Source organism: Myotis myotis, unplaced genomic scaffold, assembly GCF_014108235.1.
Source record: "Myotis myotis isolate mMyoMyo1 unplaced genomic scaffold, mMyoMyo1.p scaffold_m19_p_5, whole genome shotgun sequence".
NCBI lineage: Eukaryota > Metazoa > Chordata > Mammalia > Chiroptera > Vespertilionidae > Myotis > Myotis myotis.
Window position 1 is genome coordinate 35,721,817 of NW_023416357.1, and position 22,356 is coordinate 35,744,172.

General features: G+C 44.9%; 1 protein-coding gene across 1 annotated transcript; it reads right to left on the minus strand.

Annotated features, from left to right (window-relative positions):
• Nucleotides 1-1,066: 1,066 nt before the first annotated feature.
• On the minus strand, nucleotides 1,067-17,387 carry CD180 (CD180 molecule). Its single transcript, XM_036310689.1, has 3 exons — nucleotides 17,179-17,387; nucleotides 6,674-6,840; nucleotides 1,067-4,585 (listed from the first exon to the last, which is right to left on the minus strand). Exons 1-3 carry the CDS (start codon nucleotides 17,266-17,268, stop codon nucleotides 2,860-2,862), a joined length of 1,983 nt encoding a protein of 660 aa, XP_036166582.1. The 5' UTR covers nucleotides 17,269-17,387; the 3' UTR covers nucleotides 1,067-2,859.
• Nucleotides 17,388-22,356: the final 4,969 nt, after the last annotated feature.

Below are 22,356 nucleotides of genomic sequence, written 5' to 3' on the forward strand. Positions count from 1 at the left end.
CAATCCTCAGGCAGGAGTGGGGAGGTGAGTGAGGCACCCACCTTGGGCACAAAATTTAAGGGGGGCACCAAAAACTCAGTAATGAGGATAAATAATGTTTTAATGCAACATTAAAGAAATAAAAACTAATGCAAAGTATCCACAGTGAACAAAACATCAACATTTGAAACAAAGGCAAGACTGGTATTACTAATTTTTTCCTTTTCTTTTCATGGTTCATCATGGCACTGTTATGGATCCTGTCTTTATTTAGTTTTTTTTAATTTTTATTTCTTGATTTTTTTAGAGAGAGGGAGGGAGAGAGACATTGATTCATTATTCCACTTATTTATGCATTCATTGGTTGATTCTTTTTCTTCTTTTTTTATATTTTATTTATTTTTGCAGAGAAGAAGGGAGAGGGATAGAGAGTTAGAAACATCGATGAGAGAGAAACATCAATCAGCTGCCTCCTGCACAACCCCTACTGGGGATGTGCCTGCAACCAAGGTACATGCCCTTGACCGGATTTGAACCTGGGACCCTTCAGTCTGCAGACAGATGCTCTATCCACTAAGCCAAACTGGTTAGGGCTGGTTGATTCTTTTGTGTGCCCTGACTGGGGACTGAACCTGCAACTTGGCACATCGGGACAAAGCTCTAACCAACTGAGTTACCCGGCCAGGGCTTGTTTAAAATTTTAATGTTTTACCATCAATTATTTTTGCATTAAAGTGTTTAAAATATTGTACTAATTTTTTTTGTCTTGATCACTGAGTTTTTTGGTTCTCCCTTATTTTTTTTTCCCTTTATTAGATGTCTCTATTTTTGCCCCTTTGCCTGTTCCACCCAGCCCCTAGCCCCCTTCCCTCTGGCTGTCACTACACTGTTGTCTGTGCCTGTGGGTTATACATATATGTTGTTTGGCTAATCCCTTCACCTTCCTTCATCTAGTCCTCCTCTCCCTGTCCCCTCTGACAGCATCAGTCTGTTCCACGTATCCATGACTCTGTTTTTATTTTGTTCATCAGTTTATTTTATTCATTAGATTGCACAAATGAGCGAGATCATATGGTACTTGTCTTTCTCTGACTGGCTTATTCCACTTAGCATAATAATCCCTAGGTCCATCCAGGCTGTTGCAAAAGGTAAGAGATCCTTCTTTTTTTACAGCCACGTGGTATTCCAGGGTATAAATGTTCTACAGCATTTTATCAGCTCATCTACTAATGGGCAGTTGGGCTGTTTCCAGATCCTGGCTATTCATGGTAAATAACTTGGTCCTCCCTTAAATTTTGCACCCAAGGCAAAGGCCTCACTCACCTTACCCTAGCTCCTGCCTTGTGTCCCTAACCAGGAACCAGTGGGAAAACTTGGCCTCCTCTCTAGTACAAAATACCCCCTAAGACTACTGAGGTTTTTCAGTGAAGATTTGTGACTTCACTTCACTATTCCCTTGTCTTTCCTGCTGTTTCTGGGCATATACAAGTGAAAAGGAGTTAGTTCCCAAGTTTCTACTCTGTTATTGTGTCTCACTACTATGCCCTCAGCCTAAGGGCCAAACAATTCAGATTAGATATCACTCAAATTTTCCTTTGATATCCAATCAGAATTTCATAACTATAAGTTACCATTGCAAGCCTACAACTGGTTATAGAACTTAATCAAGGTCCTGTAAATGCAGCACCGGAGTACAAGGGCTACCCTGTCCATCCATGCAGACTTCAGAGAGCGAGCCCTGAAGGAGGGTGACTCTTTGGGCCTTGGGGAGGCCCAGGTCATCACACTGGAGCTTCCATGTCCTCTTTCTCTATCATATTCAGTGGTCCTGTCCCCTCTGTGTCGCTGGTACTATCTTTACTGACACCCCAGCCTCAACAGAAACTACTCACTGAGCCAGCTTATTGTGCTCTTGACAGACAGCTGGCATACGGAGCTGCTTTCTCCCACTGGTCTTCATTGTAAATGTGTTATCTCAATTGCTGTCCCAGGTGAATCGGCATTTGAGAGCTGGCCTGGAAGGCAAACCACCATTTATCTCACGATTCCTGTGGGAAAGACTCTTTGAAGGACTGGCCTCCACATGAGAAGTGTACTTGCACCACAGCCCACCTGGGAGTTGGGCTCTGTAACCAAACAGTGAGGCACCTGGTTGGCTGCAGGGGCTTGCTTGCAGGTGAGCTGGCCAATGTAGCAAAAACCCTAAACCCTGGGGAAGGGAGGAGCCGGGGGAGGATGTCATTTTTTTTTCTGTAGCTATTTGCATCCTAGTGGCATTTGTAGAGACTGCAGACACCTAAGGATTAGGGAGATTAATGGAGTCCATTTGATGGTAAGGTTCAGTTCTCAGCCTCTTCTTCTAAATTCATTGTTTCCTCTTTTTCATTTAAAATGAACATTAAGACTTTATCCACAACAAGTTCCCCAAACAGCTACATTACTGGGAACTCAGACCCAAGCACAGTGCCCCAACGGTGCAAGAGAGAGTTGGGAGCTGGGGTCCTCAGAGCTGCCAGGTTGTGGGCGTTGGTGGTCTCCCTTTAGGGTCAAGGTGGGAGGTGCTCCGAAGGGTGTTCAGGAGTGGGAGGGAGGTGCCCCCCTAGTGGGTGACTGCCTGGGCCTTGCCCTGCCACAGGTCCTCCCTCTACTTCCACCCACTTCCATGTGAGGAGATGGCTGGGTGTTTCTCACAGCTGCATCTGTCCCTCATTTACTTTCCAGGGGGAGTGACATTAGTCCCGGGACTCAGAAAAACACAGAAAATCCCTGCCCGGCGCCAGGGACCAATCTGTCAAATCTGGCCCCTAACAGACAACAGTCTCTCTATTTGGGGCAATTCGGCCAAACACATTTATTTGCCATCTCTAGACATCTTCAGCACTAAATGTGCTGGTATTTCCACCTAAGAAGGAATTTAACTGCAAAAATGAGCAGGATGGTGAACAAGAATAAAAATACCACGAGAAAAAAAATGCCCACGGCCGTAATCCCACAGGACAGCTCGACCTCAGACAGCTTGACTCCCCTTAAAGATGGGGGGTTCGCACACACTGTCTCCTCCACGTCCTCGAGTTTGTGCAGGTTTTCTCTGTACCAGGTTATGAAACGAACATTTGAGCAAGTGCAGTCCAGAGGGTTGTGACTTAAATTAATGGTGCTCTGCTGGGACAAGATGGGGAGGAGACGGGGTGGGATGATTTGAATGCTGTTGGTGGCCAGGTTGAGGTAGAGCCCCTTCAGGTAGCCAAGAGCATCGATGCTGTTTTCTGTCAGGCTGTTGTGGCTTAAGTCTATGCGAGTCACATTCCCAAGGCTGTGGAAGGCCTGCTGTTCTATAGAGAGGAGCTCACAGGAGGATAAAATCAGCACCTCCAAGCCGGCTACTGTCTGAAGAAGGTTGGTCTTGGAGAGTCTCCCATCTTGAAATCTATTTCCCTGTAAATTCAGGTGCCGGAGACCCTCCAGGCCTTCCAGCAGGTGCTGATTGCTGGCGTCGAGGAGGCAGTGGGAGAGATTCAGGACCTGCAGGAGAGGGAGGTTTTGGAAAGGACTTTGTGACGCCATAACAGTCAGGTGAGTAAATGCCAAATCCAGGACTTCCAGCTTAGGACTCTCTTGGAATGCCTGACGCCGGAGACCAATGGACACAGCGTAGCTCAGGTTTAGGTACTGCAAGTGGTGCAGGCTTTTGAGCGGCAGATTGCAGCAGTCAGAAGCCTTTATGCCATTGTGGCTTAAATCAAGTCTCTGGAGATTTGCTAGTTTTTCCAAACACCCAGCACCGAGGTCAAGTACCCCCAGGTTGCCTTTGATAGAGAGGTCTGTGAGGGCCGGGAAACTGGCAGCATTGATTTGACACAATTGCTCAAAATGATTTACATTGAGAACTAATTTCCTGAGCGAGTTCATACCCTGAATCCCAGAGGGTAACTCTCTCAAGTGAGTTGCCGTCAGGTCCAATTCCCGGAGGGGCGTGAAGCACTGAAATGTGGTAGCTGACAAGTCAGAGAAATGGTACTTGCGCAGGCTGATGCTCTCCACAGACATTTCACAGAGTCCCTCGAGCATGGCTGGAGTCAGGTCCTGGCTCTCAGTGTCCTCGTATGTCCCCAGCCAGAGAGACCGAGTAGTAGAGTTCTGTAGACCTTTCAATATGACAGACACGTCAAGCATCCCTCCGAATCGCAGACTTTGGAAGACTTTTGCATGGAAAGCCCCAGGCTCCATGCCTTTAATGTCATTGCTATCAAGGTTGAGGCTGAGGTTGGTGGCCCCCAGAGTGTTCAGGTCTTCACGAGAGAGGAAGTGGAGAGCATTATTCTGAAAATCCAGAACCTTCAGATTCTGTGTTGGGAAGTTTCCTGGGAACTTCATGGAGGAAATATGGTTGCTTCCAAGATACAAACTTTCCAAGTTTTCCAGATTGTGCACTGGGATAAACTCGAGATTGGATATCCCCGTTTGGATTAAGAAAAGGTGCTTCAGTGCCCTGGGCCCAAGGAGGGATGTTTCGGCCATGAATATCAGGGGATTTCCAGTCAGCACAAGGGTGTCCAATTGGTGATGGCTTTGAAAAGTGTCTTCATGTATCCAATTGATCTGGCACCTTGTAAAGGTAATAGTATTTAACAATAACTAATTAGAAAAAAGCAGAAGACATTCTGTCACCGTGAGCTACATTTAAAAAGTCATGGTTTGTGTATAGTAAAAACAGTGTACATTGTCATTCAAAGTAAAACATGAAAAACATTCTTCAGTAGCTACAGGTGGCCTCTTGAATTAATGACTAGCCTCAATTCTAAACACACTAATTTAGATTCCCCGCCCTCCCCTAAATATCTTGCCCCTTTAGGTTAAACTGTAAGAAGTTTGTGTTTGGAACCTAGAGAACAATTAGTGGTTTGCTTGTTGAAAAAAAAATATCAAACTATTATTTACTATTTTAAGTAATAGAAAATGTTACATATAAAGCATAATATATATGATATATATGTGTGTGTGCGCGCGTGTGTGTTATATAGGATGCATAGTGATGATATTTACATAGGAATCTGTGTCATCCTGGTCAAGTTACAACTTTTTTCAACCTCTATTTTTTCATCTATAAAGTATAGAAATAATGATTACTTTGTAGAATGGTTGTGAGTGCATTTCTTCTCCATAGAAATATGCAACACTAGAGCTGAAAAGACACCCCTACTGGTACTGAACCTAATGATATTGGACAGTACACACACATATACAACACACCTACCCTCAAGGTCAAGGGGAATTCCTTAGAAATGAATTGTGGAAAGGAAGCCTGAATCCATAGCAGCAAGTGAGCCCTAGAGCTAGCTTTGCCACATCTGCCAATATCTGTAAGTCCCTAGTAGCCTAGAGCCTGGCTTTTAACGAGCCACATGTGTCAGTGGCAGAAGACAAAGCTTGGGGATAGGCTAGGAGGTCCTCTCAAAACCTGCTCATTACCATGACCCTCAAAAGGGATCCTTCAGTGGGTGACATTAAAAAAGAAGCTCACAGAGGGAGACCTCGGGATATGTGTTTGTCTTGGCCTTGGCTCTGAATGGAATAAGGACAACAATAACAAGGAAAGACTCTCCTCTGAGATCCCCTAACCATAAGCTTCTACTCAGGAGGATTGTGGCATGGTTTATGCCACCTCTGTAGACCTCCCCAAAGAAACCCAAGTGGAAAATTGGGTTTGAAAGTTTGAAGTTGTTCCAGGATGGCAGTAACTTCAGGTAACTGGCAGAAGGAAATAGAAAACTTTTCCAGATCGGTGTACTTACATTTTAATAAGGAAAACTTTCAACTTTACATAAAAGCAAAGAGAAAAATACAATAAACCTTCATACATCTATCACACAGATGCAGTAATTCTCAAGATTTTGCCACATATGCTCTCTGCTTCATCTAGTCCCAACTCTATCTCCTGAATTGTTTTAAAGCAAATTTTAGCTATCCCATACATATTTGAGTAGGCATCTGCAAAAAACATTGAGGCTTATTTTCAATAGCCAAAATGCCATTGTCACATATAGAAATATTAACAATTCATTGGTATTATTTAATTCCAGGAAAGCATTTTAAACAAAGATTTACACATATTTCCAAAAGATAAATGAGCTCAAAATAAAAATTCAATAAAGACATAAGGGAAACACATTAGCCAAAGTCAGCAAAAAATAATAATAATTTAAAAATCTATGGAATTAGGTTAAAAAAGCTGATATAAGAATTATCATGTATTTGATAATATATATGATATATAAAGAATATAGAAAATGAATTATATAGTATCAGAACATATGATAAATATATTTATATCAAACAAGTTTCACATATTTAAAGAAAATAGTAAAAATCAACAGTCTGATGAAAGAAAAAATATTAAAACTGATCTGCTATATTTGTAAGCTTTGTTTTCAGTTTTATCATCATTATTCCTTAGAACTTAAGCAGCATGACTGAGCCAGTCTAGTTCGACAATTTCCTTTCTACTCCATTGTTTGTTTGTTTGTTTGTTTGTTTAATTACATTGCACCTGCATAAAACTATTTCATGGGAGAGGTACACACACAGGATAAGCTGACGGTCCCTGTGCCCTCAAAGGTCCTGGATGCACTTGGAATGCAAGTTGTGCTTTTCCCTAAGTAAAACATCAGTGCATGTAGGGAACTCAGATACATACCTGGTTAAATCCAAAAAGATCAGATTTGTGAGTCTGCAGAAAGTTGTGCTCTGAATTGCAGGCAAGAAGTTAAAACTGAATTCCAAAAATTCTGTTGTGTTTGGTAGAGTGCCAGGAATCTCTCTGAGACCTAAATTTTCACAATTGTATATTTTGTTGGCTTCTTTCTGATGAGATAAACAATGTAAATTAATATCAGACTTCATAATTTGATTGCAAATTTATGAATGTGGTATTTTTTTGAGCATCAATCCCACTTCTAGGAGTCTTTACCAAGTATATATGACATGCATAAGATGATTCATTTAAGCATTTTTTATATTAGAAGATTGACAATACCCAGCTTATCCATCACTATGGGATTAATTGAACAAAACATGGTACAGTCACAAAAGGGAACCTTCAGCAGCTGAAAATGAAATGACTGAGATTTCCACACACTGATAGGGCGTGATATCCAGGTATATTGTGTGGTGAAAAAAGCAAGGTGTCAAATGTACATATGTAGTATAGACGGTAAATGGGATGTAGTATGTAATGTATTGTATACTATCTTTTCTGTAAGATAGGTATGTATGTATTTTATTATATTTGCAGAAAGAAAACATGGGGGAAAAACTCAAAACTGGCTGTCTTGAAGGGGAGAGATGAACCAGGTAGAGGAGCAAGAATGGAAGCAAGACTTCTTTGAATATACTTTGTTTCATAGGTTTCATTTTGGATGCCTGAAAATGTTTTAAATCACTCTAGATTAGCATCAGCAAAATTAGACAACCAGACATCCACACTTTCTGATGTGATGTAAGGACACAGTACCACCTATGAGGTATTCTTGCCCCCCTCTCCCCCAGTTAAAGCTTGAACCCAACCATGACTTTAGGCTTAACTTCCATAAGTGATGTGGGGGATTTAAGTTCAATAGCACCACAAGGTAGCAATTAGCCAAATGCAGGACATTCTGTAGAACAACTGACTTTGCTTTATGGGATGTGAATGCTGTGGGCAGAAATGGAGAGGGGAGGGCGTGGGAGGAGACAGAAAACTGTTCTTGTAAAAAAAGAGACATAAGTAAAAGCTATTTAAGAGACATAACCAACAAATAATAGAGTAGCCCTTGTTTAGATCCTGGTCCAAATAATGCACTTAGGAAAAGACTTTTATAGAGTATCGAGGAACTTTGAATGTAGACAGGATATTAGAACTACTAAAGAATTATAAATGTTAATGATAAGAGAAACGTTCTTAATTTTTGAGATGCATTTTGAATATTTAGGGATAAAATGATATAATGTTTGAGATTTGCTTTCAAATACTCTGTCAAAAGGGGAGGAGAGGAATAGGTAGATGAGATCAGCAGGTAAAATGTTGATGGTTGTTGAATGTTGAGTGATACATACATAGAGATCCCTTGTAAGTAACTAGTTATGTATATGTGGTTAGAAATTTTCTAGCCCTAGCCACTTTGGCTCAGTGGATAGAGCATCGGCCGGAGGATCCCTGGTTCAATTCTGGTCAAGGGCACATACCTTGGTTGCAGGCTCCTCCCCGTCCAGGACCCTGGTCAGGGCTCATGCAGGAGGCAACCAATCCATGTGTTTCTCTCACATCAGTGTTTCTCTCTGTCTTTCCCTCTCTCTTCCACACTCTCTAAAAATCAATGGAAAAATATCCTCAGATGAGGATTTAAAAAAAGTGAAAAAAAAAAGAAATTTTCTAAATATAACGTGTAAACGAGCTAGCAATGTGGCACAGACTTTAGGTCATGGGGCTGTGCAGCCTTGGAGTGTGAATTTATTTTGGATCTCAGGAGCCACAGACTACTGGTTTTTGGGGTACAGCCCTGCACATAAGTCCAGAGCACTGCCTGATCCTGCGTCCCAAGTGAGTCAAGTATTCAGAAATCTGCCATTAACTGCCTGTTAGGTTCCCCAACTCAAGTTATAAATCTTGGACCAACTGGGTAAAAATGGGAAGGGGTTGGTTAGACATCTATAGAATTACAGGGTCATGGTTTATTTGAATGATGCCTTAGGATAAAGCATAGTGGGCAGGTATAAAGACCTGATGGTGTCTATTATGAAATAATCTCCAAGGAAAATGCACTTGGGGGCCATTTTTCAGATCTTCTACGGCACCATGTGGTTTCACCCAACCTTTCAGACCCTGCCTTTCCCCCGACCATCCCGTGGTCTCACTAGAGGCCCCTCGGAGACCGCCCTGGTCTGGGGAAGACCTGCCCATCAAACTGGAGACCAGCAGCTTTCCTTACTGTGAGTTGCACACAGCCCTGCGTAGCTGGAAGCAGAAGAGTCCCCACATTCTCTTTGCTCTGAAGCGTGATGTTTTAGAGATGCCGCCACTTTAATTGCTTTTTGCTTTCTCGCTCCAGTCTCTGCTTGTGATGCACATTTTGTAGTTGCAGTGAGCGTGGTCACCTACTAGAAACCACCGTGTCTTCCATATTGTGACAATATTATGAAGGTCACAGATGAACATGCTGTATTCGTATTTCTTTGTAATTCATTTTTCGTTTTATAGGCCCAAAGCCCTCCAGGCACTGCCACGAATCCCCCTAATGTCCTTGAAATGCATACTTTGCGTTGATAACTTATATTTAGCTGACTAGTTATACATATGGGGAAAAGCACATGTTGCTAGACTCCTCTTTGGTGCCCATGAACATGGATGACTCAGAGAGGAGATGGATATGCAGCTTTTGCCCCAATAGCTGTTAAGATTCGATTAGCTTTGGGGGGGCATTTTTCTTTCCTGGTCTCCATTGGCCTAGCTGATGCCACATACACGTGGAGAAAGGGGCCTTTCCTCAATTCGTGCTGCTCTATTCTGGCCCCACAGCCAAAGGCTCCGCTCTGGCAATTCCCTCCTCCTGATTATAAACGTGCCTGCGACACCTAAACTGCTCCTCTTTGGAGCTTTACTAAGCACTTTATTGCATTAAAGCGATTGGAGAAGTTGAGGATTGAGTTGGAGCTCTATGAGCCGGTGGCCTGAGGGAGCTGCTAGCAAAAGGAGAGGCGCGTGGAGGAAGGAGCTCAGTTTGAACCCAGTGAGCGTCCAGGGACCAGTGAATCTCACACTGTGGAGGAGTATTGGGAAGCCACCAGGAGCGCGGGCCATAACATTCCTCTCTAGTTAGGGAGACACTGCCTTTGATTCCTGGGACAAAGAGGCAAATGGCAAGAACTGTAGCTTATACGAGAATTTAAAAGGCAAACACATTTCAAGAATGCACGGACCTCTCTTTGGCTTTCATGTTCACTCTCCTGCACAGTCAGAATTACCATTGCAGATATTACAGGTGGTGATGCCCAAACTCCTCCTGCTCTAAGGCAGTATACGCATGCACACACACGCACACTCATTCTTCTTTCTTTTTTTTAATCCTCACCAGAGGATATGTTTTTATTGATTTGAGAGAGAGAGGAAGGAAGAGAGAGAAAGAGTGAGAAACATCAATATGAGAGAGGAACATCGATCAGTTGCCTCCTGTGCATGCCCTGACCGGGGATGGGACCTTCAACCTAGGTATGAGTCCTGACTGGGAGTTGAGCCCGAAACCTTTTGGTGCATGGGATGATGCTCCAGCCTACTGAGCCACTTGGCCAGGGCTCATTATTTTTGTTTTTGAGCGTAATTTGCAGATGCCATGACCCTTTTCCCCTAAATCTTTTAAGGAAAAGGATATTCTTATACAACCACAGTACCATTACCAAAAATTCATAATATTTAACGTTCATGTATATTATTATCAACACAGTTTATAATATTCAAATTATCTTCAAATTTTTCCAATAATCCTAATATTGCCTATGATAGTAATTTTTGCTTTTCCAATTCAGGATCACACATTGCATTTATTTTTCTTGTCTCTTTAGTCTCCTCTAATCTGAGACTACTCTTCAGCCTTTCATTAGCTCTCATGGCATTGATTTTTTAAAGAAAAACGAACACAGGCTCATAGTTTATAGGATGTCCCACATTTAGGGTTTTTTTTGTTTTTGTTTTTGTTTTTACCTGTCCTCATAATTTGATTCAGGTTATACATTTTGGGCAGAAACACTACATCAGGGAAGTTATGTATTTCTGGCTGTCAGGATTCATATCAAAACTTTTTTTTAATCCTCATCTGAGGATATTTTTCCGATTGCTTTTCAGAGAGAATGGAAGGGAGGGACGGAGAGGGAAAGCAAGAGGGAGAGAGGGAATGGGGGGGGGGGGGAGAGAGAGAGAGAGAGAAAGAGAAAGAGAATCATGAAACATCAATGTGAGAGAGAGACATTGACTGGTTGCCTCCTGCACAGGCCCAGACTGGGGGTGGGGAGTGAATCCACAACCCTTCCATGTGCAGGCTGATGCTCTAACCATTGAATAACACCAGCCAGGGCTCATATTAAAACTTTTTGAGAGCGCACTCTGAAAGCAGAGCAGAGGATTTCAGGACAGCAGAATGATAATGCAACAGAGAAGTAAAGGACAGAGTGCGGAGAAGAAATTCAGTGTGGCCACTGTCATTTTGCTCAGGGCCAGGCTGGCTACCAGGGCCACGTGTTCAGTTGCTTTTCCAGACAGATACCCACCACCACTCCGGACATGACCACTTCCTCTAAACCCAGCCTAATTCTCCAGATCTCCATATGAGGTCAGCTTCCAAAGTCGCTTTCTCACCCTTCTGCTTTGGTTGGTTCCACCTCAGATAGCGCCCTTCTGGATGTGAATGCAGTTAGCAGGCCCATGCAAGGCTGCATGGTATTGAGGACAGCTGCCCCTGTCACCCCCATTCCACAACATGGGCATTTACTCAGGACCACTGTGCACTGGGACCTGCACCAACCACTTTGTCTCTAGCTTCATGTCAGAGCCGTGCCTTGTACACCGAGCAGGGCTCCCAAGTGTTGTATCCATGCTTGCAATCCCTTTTCCCTGCAGGCATTCATTTGCATTTTTTCAATCAGGATCTTATTTTGCTTCTTTCTGCTGTATCTCTAACTCCCTGCCGATCCCATTGTATTTTCTCTTCTCACAAGTGTTGAAATCATTTTCTAATTTAGATCCTTTGCGTTTCACTCTAGTGCCAATTCCCACCTTTACGGACGGCTCATCTGTGTACTTGGCACACACAGCAGCTAGGCCTCCCCCCAGCTCCCCCCATGCACAAGTCTGGGAGGCTGAACCCTGGCCCACCCCCGTTAACCACCCCTTTTCCCAGAGATAGTGATTTGGCTGAGCCAAATCCTAGAGTAACAATCACTCTCTGCAAATAAAAGAAAACATTCCCAAAAGGGCACCATCCTAAAACACTGTTGTCAATCTGAGTCCTCTGAGCAAAGGGCATTCCCATTGTGTGCAGTTCATTTTCTCTCTGTCTGCAGTCAGACTGCCTGGGTTCAAGTCCAAGCTGTGTTCTCTGAGCCTCCTTTCCCTCCAACTGTAAATGGAGGACAATAACCCTCTTTGCAGGCCAACTCTGAGGATTAATTGAATAATGTATGTCTAGCACTCCCAAGAGGAGTTAGTATTTCACTGGATCATCACAGCAGCATGCCATTGTCTAGAGCAGTGGTTCTCAACCTTCTGGCCCTTTAAATACAGTTCCTCATGTTGTGACCCAACCATAAAATTATTTTTGTTGCTACTTCATAACTGTAATGTTGCGACTTTTATGAATCATAACGTAAATATCTGATATGCAGGATGATCTTAGGCGACCCCTGTGAAAGGGTTGTTTGACCGCCAAAGGGGTCACGACCCACAGGTTGAGAATCGCTGATCTAGAGCTATTAGGAAGCCTTTGTCTCTCTGAACTTGGAGTTCTCCTAAAAAGAAGCTCTACTAAGCACACACCCCTCCTTCTCATACCTAGGATTGAAGGACTGTCTCCTACCATGGTTCTGAATGCACAGAACAGCTGAGATGAGCCCATTTGAAATGAGGAGGTATGCCCACACTCCCAAGCCTTTAGTCAAGAGCACACCTAAAATGTCACCAGAATCCAAGTCACAGAACACTGAATTCCAGCTACACCTCACATATTTGTCAGCCTCCAAAGACTTGGTCATGGTTCTAATTTTGTTACTCATGTTACACACACACTGACACACACACACACACACACACACACACACACACACACACACAGAAAGAACATATAGTATTTAGCAATGGAAGATTCTACATGGAGTGTTGATAGGTGTTTACTGTATTATTTCTAGAACTTGTCTAAATTTGAAATGTTTTCAAACAAAAAAATTTATTAAAACATTCACTTTGACTCCTCCCTCACTTCATATGTAAAAAATAATTTCAGATGGATCTTAGATCTAAATGTGAAACCTAGAAATAGAAGTAAATACAAAACAATAAAACTCCTAGAAAAAAATCATAGGATAATATCTTCATGGCCTTGAGTAGGCAAAAATTTTTTAAACAGGACAGAAAGGCACTGAAAGAACAGCACCAATAATAAATCCAGCTACATTAAAATTAAGGATTTCTGTTCATCACTAGGAACCTGAAACCTGTATAGTTTTATTAACCAATGTCACCACAATATATTCAGTTTTTTTAAAAAAAGAACTCTTGAAAAAGGAGAGTTTGATGAGCTTCCAAATCCCAGAGTAACAATTATTCTCTGCAAACAAGACAAAACATTCCCAAGAGGGCACAGTCCTCCCATACATTCATACGGCAGGAGGGTGGTGTACCTCAGTTCCATGGGGACAGAAGATCCTGCTGTCCAGACCCTTCTGGACCCAGCTCTATATGCCTCTTTATCTGTATCATTTATAATCCTATGCAATAAAGAGCTAATATGCAAATGGTGATCACGCCCTGGTGCCCTTGCGCCGGGGCCGGGGGACCTGAGGCCATGCCCCCTGCCCTGGCACCGGGACTGGGGGACCTGAGGCTGCACCCCCTGCCCAGTGCTGGGCCGGGGGACCTGATGCTGTGCCCCCCGCCCGGTGCCGGGCCAGGGGACCTGAGGCTGAGGAGGGTGGGGCTGGCTGGGTCTGGGTCTCGCACAATTTTGAGGCACATGCGGGTGGGCGGGGACTTGACTCTGGGTCCCTTGGCGTGCCCCAGACTCTGACAGGAGGGAGATTTTCATATACATTTTACTAATTTTCTTTCATCTCTGACACTTCTATTATAGAGAAAGGGCAAATAGCAATATTAAAATATTTCCTCTAATTAATTCCCTTTTAATGTGCACAAATTTTGTGCACCAGGCCACTAGTATATTTTATAATAAGCTGATAAACATAAAAAGAGAGAGATCACTAGGAAAGTGGAAAGGCAAGCCACAGAGTGGGAGAAGATATTTGCAATCTGATTAAGGACTTCTAGCCACAGTACATAAAAAACTCTTGCAACTCAATAAAAAAAGAGACACTCAAAAGAATATGGGCAAAAGACTTGAAAAGGTACTTCACACATATAAGGATATGCAAATGACCAACAAAAGCATGAAAATGGAATCAATTTAATTCTTTGTCAGGAAAATAAAAATTAAATTCCAGTGAAATACCACTATCTATCCAACAGAATGGGTTTTTAAAACAAACATTTGCAAATATTAGTGAGACTATGGAAAAAACAGAACTCATAGACATTGCTGATGAATATAAATGTGTCTCAACAATTTGGAAACTGGCAGTATCTGCTAAAGTTAAACATGTGTATACCCTATGAAGAAATGCATCCACTCCCTGGAATACACCTAATAAAGATTTGCATAGTTGCTTACTAAAGACAGATAAGAATTCCAAAGCAGCAGCATTCGTAATAGCCAAAGTAATTGACAACAATTAAAACTCCATTAAAAGTCAATCTGTGGTGATGGAAGTTAAAGAACTGGACATCCTTGGGTGCGAGTGACTAGGAGGAGGTTGGAAGGGGCTCCGAGGTGCTGAGAAAGTTTTGTTTCTTCATCTGTGTGCTGGTCACACCGATGTATGTACTGAGTGAAAACTCACTGAACTGTATACTTAGGACTAGTGAACTTTTCCACATATATGTTTTACTTTAATAGAAAGTTTACTAAACTCAAAACAAAACCTTGTTTTTAAAATAGAGCTTGATGAGCTAATGGTGGTCACATGAACATATATACACGGCATGGTTAGTTATGCTCACGCTGGAGGGGAAGAACTAAAGAGGAAAGGAAAGCAAGGCGGGGGGAGAGGCTAATCGGGATCATTTGCGCTCGAAGAAGGGCCAAACCCTAAGTCAAAGTTTCCTCTCCCACCATTCCCACTTTATCCCATATGCCTGCAGCCTAGAAGTGCCTCACCTTCTCCAGGCCTGACCTAACGCTGCAGCAAGCTCTCCTTTTGCTGCTCAACAACTCTCACCCATCTTTGTATCTCCCAACAACCTCCGCAGTACTCACACAGAGTGAGGGCTCAATACACAGCCTTTGAACCCTGCAGCCAAGAACTCATACATGATAAGGAGGTCCAGGAAAATGTAGATCCAATGTTAATTGTATAGGTAGGTCCCAGGGCATTTAAAACCCAAGTTATTTCAGAGGGAGGGCTGTACAGAGGTCGTTGTATTGGAAGGTTTCAATAGAAACTTGGCCAAAAAGGAAAGCTCGCTGCAGCACAGGGCCAGGCCTGGAGATCCTGGGACCCTCAGCATCACTCTTTCCACCTGACTATCTCAGAAGGCCCTGGAGCAGGCAGCAAAGGGACCAGGGTGCTCGCCTTGCCTCTTTCCCTTCCCTCTGCCAGGAAGGGGTCATTCGCAGAAAGGAACTGGCAGCTCTCGGCCTGATGTCCTCACTAGGAAGCTAGACTGGTCTAGTGTTTCCAAGGGCTTCCCAGATCTTCCGGGACTCCCTATGGGCTTCAGAAGGGCTGGTGAAGCTTTGCAGGAACGTGGGGATTTATGAGCTGAATGGGTCTTAAGAGTGGTGGTTAAACAAATCTGCTCCCCCATGAGCTGGAATGTAATGGTGATACTATCTTATGTGAGGATGTTGTCAGAGGTGGATGGCCTACCTCCCTGATCACTGAGGAGGTGGTGTCCCCACTCCCATCCTCCTACATGTCTGTGTGAACATGACCTTCCAACCGGAATGAGGAGGAGGCAGCTGGCAAGGCTTTTGGGGCTGATAAATCTTACTCCCTTCTGCTATGGGATGAATTGTGCACCTCCCTCCCCCAAGCAAATTTGTATGTTGAATCCCAACAAGGTCGCTCAGAATGTGACTTTATTTGGATATAGAATCTTGAAATAGGTAATTAAATTAAGATGAGATCACTAGTGTGGGCCCTAATCCAATGTGACTGCTGTTTTTAGAAGAATAAATGTGGAGACAGGCATGTACAGAGGGAAGACTAGGTGAAGACACAGGTAGAAGTCAGCCATCAACAAGCCAAGGAGAGAGATCTTGGAAGAAATCAATCCTGCCAACACCTTGATGTTGGATTATTAGCTTTCAGAACTGTGAGAAAATTAGATTCTTTTGTTTAAGCCTCCCAGTCTATGGTACTTACATGCTACAGCAGCCAGAACAGTCATCCACCTTCCCAGCCTTCATTTCCCCTGGGCATTGTGCCTCCTCTCAATCTTAGCGCATCCTGATTCCATCCTAATACCAGACTAACAGGGTTGTTCCTTTCTGTCCCAGTCTTGACTGGATTCTTCCTCTTGCCTGGCAGGTATGTACCCTGTTCTCCCTTATCATTCTCCTGCCCATGGCTCCCAACCACCTTTCTGCTTCTCCTACCTCCACTTCTGCTTCTAGCCCCAGCCCTTGTCCGACAGGCCATGTGGTGCTGTGCACTTGCTGGGGTCAGAGGCAGTGAGGCAGCCTGAAACATTTTAGAAGATGGCAGGAGACTGAGGCCTTTCTTGCTCTCTCTCACCACCTCTTCCAAGAATTTCCCACAGGTTGATAAATACTGTGATGGTCCAAAACAGAAGGTGCGATTTGGCTCTGTTCTCCGATGCCACTCTGGTGGGTTAGGAAAGCAGATGGAGGGCGGTCCAACTCGGGGAGAATGCCAGACTCACCCAGAGTGATCCTCATATGCTCCGAAACCTGGCACGGATTAACCCTACTAATCCCCACCCGAGAGCCAGGAAACTGAAGGACTGTTTGGAGTAATGGCCGTGTGCTGGGATGTTGGACAAATAGCTCCTCTGTGCTGGGAACAGGTTCGTAAGTCTTCTCTTTGCACTGGGTCCCTGTCAATATTTTATGTCCCAATTAGGGTTATTTTGGGGGCATTGTTTGCAGAGGAGGAAGACTCTAACCTCTTCCTGCTAAGGATCTGTGAGATCATCCCCTGGCTGAGCTCTTGGCTCCTTCTTCACAATAAAAATAATAATAATAACAAATAAAAAAAATTCTACACCCCTCATTGCCCTTACAAAACAGTGGATATTGGGATGCCAAGGCTCAGATGGGACTGCAGGCTGAATCTCAGAATTTCCAGGCCATTTAATCTGGATAAAGACAGAAAGTTTGGACTCACCTCCATGCACGTCTGATCCGAGGATGTGGTGGCTTTATAGCTGGCAGAAAACAGCACGGCCACCAGGAGGCAGCTGACAGGGGGTGCCATCACAGGACCAGTGCCACCGCAGCTGAGAAATCAGCCAGGCTGTGATGGCCTCAGTAAGCAGCAGCCAGAGAGGTGCTCAGAAGGGTGATCTGCGAACAAGAAATGCTCTGACTGCTCAGCGTTTGGTGGCTCTGTGCTGCAAAAAGGGAAGTCCCTTTACATACCACCCACCCTCGCCAAAAATAGCTGAGGACCCAGCCCCACTGTGGCCCAGTGCGCTTCCTGGCAGACGTGAATCACTCGTGCAGCCCTCTCGAGCTGGTCACGCTGGCTCTCAGTGGGGTGGTTTCTATGGACTTTAGGCTGCCTTCAAGGGTTTGGCTAACTCCAGTGTCTTTGGGTCCCTTTCCCCCAGAGAGGCTGTGGACACAGGCAGCTGTCCTCACGAAAGAGGCCACTGGGTTGGTTGCCCTAGGCGAGTGGCCAGGAGAGGTGCTATGGCATGCTGGATGAGTAAGGCACTCTGCAGGCCTGATGGAAGGACTGAGCCCAGGGGTGGTGCTGCTGGAGCTGGGACCTGGAGCAAGAGAGACAGGTCATCCTAGAAAGCGAGTGTAACACTGCATGGCCACCTCGCCAATACCCACCTCTGGTGTGATCAGAGGAGGACAAACCCATCCCTGACCTGGTGACTCAGGCCTGCTGTCGCAGCAGCAGTGGAGTCCCCTTGTGTTCCCTGCCAACCTGACGCAGCAGAGGACACTGCTGTGTGCCCAGCAGGCTGGCTAAGAGAGAGCAGAGCTGAGGATGTCAGCCTTGGCTCTGTTTCACCTTAGAAATTGCTTTGAAGCAGGATTGTAAAACCCCCTATTATGGTGCAATATGTGGTAGTGATTAAAGAAAGTGAAACTTCAAGCATTTCTCACTGGGCTGGATTTAGCTACCTCAAACCTTGTTTTTCTCCAACCTTCTGGCCTAGCCTATCTAATAAACAGGGAATATGCAAATTGACCGTCACATCATCACAAAGATGGTGGCACCCATATCCTCAAGATGGCAGTGCCCAGTCCCCTCAGTCCCGCTGGAGTCCCCCAGTTCTTTCAGCCCAGCTGGGGGGTGGGGAGGCAGCATGCACATGGTGCAGCAGGACCCACCCTCAGTCCCCCAGCTGCCCAGGGCCATCCCGAGGCACAGGCAAGCCTTGGATGTTGGCTGCCCAGCCACCTAGGGTCAGCCCAAGGCACAGGCAAGCCTCAGATGGCGGCTACTCAGCCACCCAGGGCCACCCGAGGCTCAGGTAACCAGGGCTGGCAGAGGCTTGTGCTGTTGGCAGTGGCAGCAGCAGAGGTGTGATGGGGGCGTCGCCATCCCCTGATCGCCGGGTTGCCTCTTGCCCCTGAGGGCTCCCGGACTGTGAGAGGGGGCAGGCCAGTCTGAGGGACCCCCCTCCAGTGCATGAATTTTCATGCACCAGGCCTCTAGTAGGAGATATTTAGCATTACTGTTCTCCCATTATATTTCTGAGAGCCCAATTTTAGCATCAGAGTCACAGTGACTTGAGATGCTACTACTAATACTACCAGTACTGTGTTACTACCACTAGTACAATAATTTATGTTAACTGCCATTTATTGAGCACTTACTATGTGTTAGTCACTGGGCTGGGGTATTGTTTTGTCCCCTTGTGTGTCTCTTTATCACATATTCTATCAAAGAGGTGTTTTTATGTATCCTATTATATAGATGCAGAAACAGATGCTTAGAGAAATGAAATGACATCTCCCAGCCCAACTAGAACATGGTGGATTAGGGCTTAGATCCAGTCTCACTGCAGAGAATGTGCTTTTACTCTCCAGAGTTTAAGAAAGCAAACGGTGCTTTTGGCAGAACGTGGTCTAAGCAAACCCAGACTGATGACAAACAGCCTTGCTTTAGGGAAGGCATGCATCGGGGTGTAATGGGAGGAGTCTGGACCAGAAGGAGACCCAGAGCCATCGCTTATCAATAGAATACTGTTCTATTTCCCACCTGAAAAATAGAACAGGAATTCCAACTCCTGTTCAGCTGACATCACAGGGTAATTATGAGACTCAAAAGAGAGTTTACATGACAATGCTTTCTTAACCTTAAAGTCCTACATAAATAAGAAGAATGTGAGGAAAAGACTCCTCTGAGTAACCACTTCCAATGTCATGTAAATATCACTCTCAGGAAATTGTCTCCTGCCCCAGAGACATTGAAGAGGTGTATTACTTTCCTTCTTAGAGAAAGGTTTGATAGCTCAGTTAAGGTTTTGTCACTTTCTGAGGCCACTGTATTTGCATATGATTTGCATGCGTTTGCATAATGAATTCAAAAGACTCACTGCAAGTCTATAAGAGTAAAAGAAAATAAATGAATACGAGTAACCTTCTGCCACAGCATTTAAATCAAATATTCAGGGCATAATACCCTGAAATAGGAAATAGATTAAAATTTAAACTATTGCAAACAGATAGGAAGATAGGTTTTAGAGTTCGGAGGCAAGAACGAAACCTTATTTGGTCCGAAGTTGTAAAGAATCACATACTCTTAAAGGTCACCCCATCCTAATGATTTTCATGCCTGAATTATCTCCTCCATACTCCTCACTCCACGCCTTCAAGTGGCCAAAAACACACACACTACATTACCTTCCAGTCTTTTCTGAAGTGCCTCAGGTGACAGAAAGCTTACTCTTCCCCCAACAAATTGTTTTGGCAAATCTTGACTGTTTAAAAAGTTTTATCTTATTCTGAACTGCTAGTCTTTCTAACTTTTCCAGGAGCTTTCCTGTTTCCTCAGACCAACAGAACAAGGTCAAGCCATTTTCTACTCGCTAGTCCTCCATGTATTTGAAACTAGTTACTATGTCCCTAAATCATCCTCTTTCTGGGTTAAAAAGCTCTAGTTTCTTCACATGTGTTGTGAGTTCATGCATTATGGTCCCTAGCAGTCTGTTCATCTGAATATTTTCGAAATCTCTCATGAAAAGCTGACTTGAATTCTGGTCCTGGCTTTGCCATTAACCAGTCGTGTGTGCTTGGGAAGGTTTCCCTGGTCTTCCTTTGCTTATCTATAAAATTAGAGGCCTTGTGCATGAAATTTGTGCACTTTTGGGGTGCCCTTGGCCCGGCCTGTGCCCTCTTGCAGTCTGGGAGCCCTCAGGGGATGTCCAACTGATGGCTTAGGCCTGGGAAGCAGGCCTAAGCTGGCAGCCAGACATCCTTAGTGCTGCCACAGAGGTGGTAGAGGCTCCCACCACTGCCGCTGAACTTGCCAGCTGTGAGCCTGGCTTTTGGCTGCGTGGCGCTCCCCCTGTGGGAGTACACTGACCACCAGGGGGCAGCTCGTGTGCTGAGCATCTGTCCCCTGGTGGTCAGTATGCGTCATAGCAACCGGTCGTTCTGCCGTTCGGTCAATTTGCATATTAGTCTTTTATTATATAGGATGATGGCATTGGACTAGCTCCATGGTCGGCAAACTGCGGCTCACGAGCCACATGTGGCTCTTTGGCCCCTTGAGTGTGGCTCTTCCACAAAATACACATGCGGGTGCGCACATACAGTGCGATTGAAACTTTGTGGCCCATGTGCAGAAGTTGGTTTTCGGCCTGGGCGAGTCTATTTTGAAGAAGTACTGTTGATATTTGGCTCTGTTGACTAATGAGTTTGGCGACCACTGGACTAGCTTATCTCAAAGGCACCTCTTCATTGAAAAACCCATTACTCTACTTCAGAACAATGATTTCCATTTTACTGATGTAACAGTCATTGGCTTGAGCCAATAAAATGGAGTTACATTAGCTTTTTGCTGACAATTGCTCTTTCTTTCCTACTCTGGATGGTCTTACCTCTTCTTGGGAAGCAAAAATAGAGAGGTTTGGCTGGAGCAAAGGGCATCATGATTGTTAACAGTCCTGATTTAGTCACAGTGCCTTTAAGGGATGGCACTGCCCACACCCATTCTAAAAACAGTTCTTGCAGAGATAAGTAGAGGGAAAGAGAAAGTGAGGCAAAGCACCAGAAACTCACTTATTTCTACTGACCAGTAACCATGCCAGTGGAGGAAAAAAAGATTTGTGGACCCAGGACATTTTCATAAAATTTAAGACTCATATATTACACTAGAGGCCCAATGCATGAATTCGTGCATGGGTGGGGTCCCTCGGGATGGCCTACAGGGATTGGGCCCCAGCTCGTGCCCCCAGCCTCGCAGCCCCGCCTGGTACCCCGCCTTGGCCTGGTGCCACCCCCTCACCTGCTCCACCATTCCACCTGCAGGGCAATCTATTGGGGCCGGGCTCCCGCATGGCTCCCTCAGTGCCTGGGAGCCTGTGGTTGCCCCACCCCCCACTGCTGCCACTGGTCACCATCTGCGGGGTGATCAGTGAGGTGATTGGGACCCTGCTCACACCTGCCTTGACCTGGCACTGCCCGCTCACCTGCTCCACCATTCCGCCATGGTCCCACTCTTGTCAGGGCCCATCGGGGCCAGCAGTGCCTCCACTGCCGCCTGCTGCTAAAGCCATGTCGTCGATGCCTGCCATGTTCCACAGCACCCCCTGGTGGTCAGTGCACCTCATAGCGAGCGGTCGAACTCCTGGTCAAACAACTGCCCGAGGGGACAATTTGCATATTAGGCTTTTATTATATAGGATACTTATACACATTCTACACCATTCTTTTTTGTTGCTGTTCTGCCTTTTAATCCACCAGGTTTCCATGCAACTCATCCCTTGGGGCAGCTGCCACCCATGAATGACTCCCTACAACTGCCCCCTTTTGGATCGGGGAGGCCTGTGCACTCACTTCCTTGTGTTTCTGGGTCATTGTGATCTGGGAGGGAGGTGGGGACCTGGGAGAGCTTGTTTGTTCTTCCAGCCCTTTCTTCACATTAACCTATGTCCTTTATTTCAAGGGTGAGCAAAACAAAATATGCTATTAGGATCTAATGTTAGCAAAGAACTAGATGTTTAATGTTCATTACAGCTGATGAGCACCTGTTGGCATTAAGCTGTTCTATCTTTTTTCCCTTCTGTACGTGTGGTTTTTGTTCTGCTTTTTGGTCATGCCTGCTTCCCCCTCCACCCCAGATGGGTTACATCTACTTGCATCTACATGTCTACTT

Bases quoted from the DNA above. Each gene is read 5' to 3' on its own strand.
- CD180 (XM_036310689.1), bottom strand. From the start codon at position 17,268: ATGGCACCCCCTGTCAGCTGCCTCCTGGTGGCCGTGCTGTTTTCTGCC. The intron at 6,841-17,178 runs GTGAGTCCAAAC...TTATCTCATCAG, and splicing joins CGGATCAGACGTGCATGGAG to AAAGAAGCCAACAAAATATA. The intron at 4,586-6,673 runs GTATGTATCTGA...TACCTTTACAAG, and splicing joins ATCTTTTTGGATTTAACCAG to GTGCCAGATCAATTGGATAC.